Below are 5212 nucleotides of genomic sequence, written 5' to 3' on the forward strand. Positions count from 1 at the left end.
CCCCCCCCCCCCCCCATCCTCTCCGGAGATGACACAGATTGAACCCCTCCTCTCAACAGCCACCCTCCCTCTCCCTTCTTGTTTTTTTTATTTTTTGTTTTTCACAAGAAGGGGAGGGAGGCTTCCCGTTCTTCTCATGGGAACCAAATCCCCTCTCTCTCTCAGACTGACTCCATCATCTGCTGGAACAAGCTTTAGTGTATTTCCTGTGTCGTGCAGTATTTATTTTTTAATTATTTCCTTTTTTTTCCTCATATCCTTTGTCACTTTTTAATTTTATTTTTTTTTACAAATTCTCCAGTGGCTGAGAGACGGTGTGACTCACTGTCATTCGGGAGCCAGTGCGGAAAAAAAGGTTTTATTTAACATGCGTTGAATAATTACTTCCCCGGCAGATAATGGTGTTTTGTAGTGATTCAGTGGAAGAATGTGTCCGCGTTGTTTTCCTGGGAGCGCACATGCTGGTAATCCTTTCTAATAAGGGCACAGAACACATGCTTAATTAATACACGCGCGATTAATAATTTGTGAACGATTCGTCTTGAGCAGGAAAACCAAGCAGAGCTGGTTCTTACAGGGGCGGAAGCTTTCATCCAGCGGCGTCAGACGATCGGCTCGTGTCACTTCCAGGTTGTTTGTTGAGAAGTTTGATATTCCTAAAACGAGCAATAGCTGCGGAACTAATCCCTTCAGCCTCGGCTCTTTAACGAAACAAAAAAGGTGCACATCTATATGGTGATCGGCTGTTATTTGGTTTGAAAGTAACCTGGTTTTTATTCTTTTTGTTGGAACGCTCTGGGCTCCATTCAGCAACAATAAATATCTGTATTAGCAGGGTTCAAAAAGCACTTCTGGTTTTAAATAGTTGAGTGAACAGCCTTTGTGAGGCTGTTTACCAGGCTGATCGTAGATAAAGAAAAGGTTAAAATGACCTCCTTTTTGTCAAATACTGTCAAGCTTCAAAGAAAAAAAAACACTTAGGATTAAATGAAAGACGTAGCATTTCTTAAAGGAATGCGTGTCACCCGTCACCTCACACGCCAGACTTTTAAACTAACCTTATGATGATAAAATGATGGCATTGCCGCCGCTTTGGTCAAACCTTGGAAATAACCTCGTGCGTTATCTCACGCAACATCCTGAGATGTCCCGCGCAGAGCTCGTGCTGTGAACGACTCTCAGCTACTGCCGCGTCTGATTTCAGCTCGGTGTCTGTCACACTGACTGAGTGAGGATCCTTTTCGTGTTGGCTAATGTTGATTAGCTGTGGCGGCCATCTTGAATCGGATTGACTCTAAACAATTACCAGTCGTGGACATACATCCAGTGGTTGCTTTCTGTAAGTTTCACTGAAATCAGCCCAGTGGTTCATGAGATATTTTGCTAACAGACAAACAGGGTTGGCTCCAACAGTTGATGCTACATTTTGAAGCACAGGTGTTGCGACAACGAGCGGCGCCTGGATTGTGTGTCGTGACTCAGTCTCAGCTCCGACCCCGCCAAGCTTCAGCACAACATCTTTAAAGTCGACTGAGTTGTAGCCCTTTATGTGTTTTTAAAGGTTGGTCAACTGTGGCAGCCATCTTGATTTGGGTCACCTCCAGAAGTTGACCAGCTGTAGATGTGCACAGAGCGATTATTTCCTGGAAGTTTTATTAGGATCCATCCAGTAGTTCTTCCGCTGTAACCGGAAGCATTTTTCATCCCGACTTTAATTTCTCTGAGCTTCTGTCGTGGAGCTGAATTATTGATGAAAGCAAAAAAACAACAAAAAACGTGTTGAATGTGTTTCTGTCGAAGTGCTCTGAATCAAAAAACAAAATAACAACAAACTCAGATCGTCCTCTTCCTCCCCTCCTGTTGTGTGATTAGTGATGAATGTCAGCTGTAGGAGACGAGCAGACATTTTATTTTATTTTATTTTATTTTATTTCATTCTGTTTCAAGTTGGGTTCTCTTGAGCTTTATAAGCTGCTCCTCTTTTGAAACCACCGTAATCTTAAACAAAAGGGAAACGTGTGTATACTGTGTCCGTATGGAACTCAAACGTGGGTGTTTGACGTCCGTTTGTATGCCGCGTGTGTGTGTGTGTGCGCGTGCGTGTGTGTGTGTCACTTCAGAGCGAGAGAATAAAATAATTTATATATTTTTTAGAAAAAAAACGAGGCTGTGTTATTATTTAAAAACAAATTGACTGTGGCTCACAAAGGTAAGATGACGAAGAGTCGACATCTGCACTCACTGCCTTATTCACAGGTTTTGCTTCACAGCTTCAAAATTTACAAAAAATAAATAAAGTTTTCAAGAAGGGGGGAAAAAAAAGGTGGTGTACAGTAAACCCATGTCAGTTTGTACAAATATACCAAGTGGAAAACAACAACAAAAAAAAAATATTTATTACCTGCATTGGAAGAAATTGTTTACTTATTGAATGTTACTTGTTTCTGTAGAAAAGTAGATGTAATAAAATGCATTCTGCCACCTCGCTGTTCTTTTAGTTCATTTTTCAGACTCCAGAAACGTGGGTTCAAAGGTCAACCTGAACTGAGGTTTCGATATCTTTTAATGGTTTTTTACACAAACGCAGTTTAACTTTTACAGATCTTACAGCGCTCACAGGCTTCAATTTATACTTTGCCTGAAATATTGTGGTCTCTTTGACTTGTCATATCTCCGACATGAAACACTGGAGCAAGAAAAACACACGTGTGGCCGTCACGGATCAGGAACCTTTAAAACACGACTCACAGTTCTCATACAGCGACTGCTTGAGGCTTACTTTTCAGGCTGTTTTTGTCTGTACTGTCTTGCCGTCAGGGAGTGACAGACCCAGTTGTGTGGTTGCCATGGTGACCCCAATGGTGGGCCTGCTTCAAGGCAGACATTTTCGCTTCGAGTCGAAAATGTCTGCTGCAAAACAAGCCTATGATCGTGGTTCTCCTTACATATCTTTTAACAGTTTATACATCAAAATGTAAGCTTTTTTCTTTTTTTTTCTTAGACTGTAACAAAGCTGATGTTTTAGTTTTGGGCAGTAGCCACATGGGCACCTTTTAGAGTTTTTATTTTTTCCAGGAATGATCTAGTTTTATAGATGTTTGTTTCTGTGCAGGTTTTGAAAGTTTTAACGCATCGCCGCTAACTGAACACTGGGTGGCAGCAGTGAGTCGTTTTTCTTTTGTTGTTGTTGTTTTTTAAATATATGAAACTTTTCATCCTTGTTTGGGGACAAAGTCCGGTCCGCAGCCCGAGTCTTTGTGGCTCCAAACACGTCACACATGACAGGAAATGTTTCAAGCTTTAGATCATTTTTGGAACTTATTGCTGGAAATGTCTTCATCGTAGTGGAACAGTTGCGCTCCTTTGCGCACAGGATTGTTTAACCTTGGGCTCCCTCCCCTCCTCCCCCGAACAGCTTCACTCCCCCCACCCCCCACCCAACATCACCGCTGACAGGGCGCGTCTGTCAGCAGTGATGCTGGGTCTTGGAGAGGAGAGGAGGGCTGCGCGCAGACGGAGGACAAGTTGGGATGACTTCGTCTCGGACTGAAACGCTCGCGGCTGGAAGCTGATCCTCCTCCTCCTCCTCCTCAGCGCCATGGGTGCGGACAACGAGAGCTTTTCTTCCAACAGGTCGCTGGCGGAGCTGGACCTCTTCAGCAACCTGGAGGACATCGACGTGACGGCGGACGGGAGCCCCGTCCTCCGGTTCGTCATCTGCCTCGTGTACTCCGTGGTGTGCGCCGCGGGGCTGGTGGGCAACCTGCTGGTCCTCTTCTTCATCAGGGTCAGGAAGGAGAGGAGCAAGTCGAGGGTGAACTTTTTCGTGCTGAACCTGGCCGCCACGGACCTGCAGTTCGTGCTCACGCTGCCCTTCTGGGCCGTGGACACCGCGCTGGACTTCAGCTGGCCGTTCGGAGACGCCATGTGCAAGATCGTCCTGTCGGTCACCGTCATGAACATGTACGCCAGCGTCTTCTTCCTCACGGCCATGAGCGTGACGCGCTACTGGTCGCTGGCCACGGCGCTGAAGACCGCCGTGGCGCACAGGTCCTGCTCCGCCAAGTGGGCGTGCGCCACGATCTGGACGCTGGCGACTCTCGCCACCGCGCCGACCGCGATCTTCTCCACGGTCAGCAACGTCACGGGAGAAAAGCTGTGCCTGCTGAGGTTCCCGGGTGGTCAGTACTGGCTGGCGGTTTACCACATCCAGAAGATAGTCGTGGGTTTCGTGCTGCCCATGTCCATCGTGTCCGTCAGCTACTTCATGCTGCTGCGCTTCATCCGCAGGCGGAGCATGAAGAGCAGCAACCCCAAACGCAGGTCGCAGGTCACGAGGTCCATCACGGTCATCATGCTGTCCTTCTTCCTCTGCTGGATGCCGAACCACGCCATCACCCTGTGGAGCGTGCTGGTCAAACTCAACGTGGCCAACTGGGACAGAGCGTACTACGTGGTGCACACGTACGTGTTCCCGGTCACCGTGTGCCTGGCGCACACCAACAGCTGCCTGAACCCCATCATTTACTGCCTCATGAGGCAGGAGTTTAGGGACAAACTGCGAGGCCTGATCCGCAGAGGATAAGCGGAATGTGTAAAACAAAAAAACCGAGGCGCGCGAAATGAGTGGCCAAACTGTAACCAAGACGCGCCGGATGCGCTCAGCGGAGAGGGACTCGTCGTCACGCTTTCTTGTCTCTAAAAGTCTCCTTGTTTGTGACTCTGCCTGTTTCTATGATGAGATCAATCTGATGAGCTCGTGTGTTCAATGATAAGAGAAAAAAAATGTCTGCACTTGTGATTCAGTCAGTCCAGTGATGTGCGTAAACAGCGCGTCTTGTTTTTACGCGTTTGTGTGCTTTTGAACAAATGTGGCCAAACGCCTCATCCGCCTGTGAATGTCTGACTATAAGTGCATTTATGTAAAAAAGGCAAACAAATATATAAATACAACCCAGAAACTGACGAGGTAATGTGTGAAAAGTTGCCGAATCTAACAGTTTTGATACAAAAAAAAACTGAGAAATGTCAGAAATATAAATGTAACGAAGCAAAAGAAAACCATCAAAAAACAATTCAGCTAATAAAATAAACCCAGATTAACACGTGACTGTTAAAGTTTTTACTGGTTTGGATTAATGATGCTGAATTAAAGGCCTGAATGCACGTCGCCCCGCCGTCTTTCGTGCCAGAGTTTCAGACTAAGATCATC

General features: G+C 46.2%; 1 protein-coding gene across 1 annotated transcript; it reads left to right on the forward strand.

Annotated features, from left to right (window-relative positions):
* The first annotated feature begins 2810 nt into the window (after positions 1 to 2810).
* LOC108237893 (relaxin-3 receptor 1) lies at positions 2811 to 4966 on the forward strand. The gene has a single exon (XM_017419608.3). It carries the CDS (start codon positions 3599 to 3601, stop codon positions 4583 to 4585), a length of 987 nt encoding a protein of 328 aa, XP_017275097.1. The 5' UTR covers positions 2811 to 3598; the 3' UTR covers positions 4586 to 4966.
* The last annotated feature ends 246 nt before the right edge of the window (positions 4967 to 5212 follow it).

The sequence above is a fragment of the Kryptolebias marmoratus genome, linkage group LG15 (assembly GCF_001649575.2).
Source record: "Kryptolebias marmoratus isolate JLee-2015 linkage group LG15, ASM164957v2, whole genome shotgun sequence".
NCBI lineage: Eukaryota > Metazoa > Chordata > Actinopteri > Cyprinodontiformes > Rivulidae > Kryptolebias > Kryptolebias marmoratus.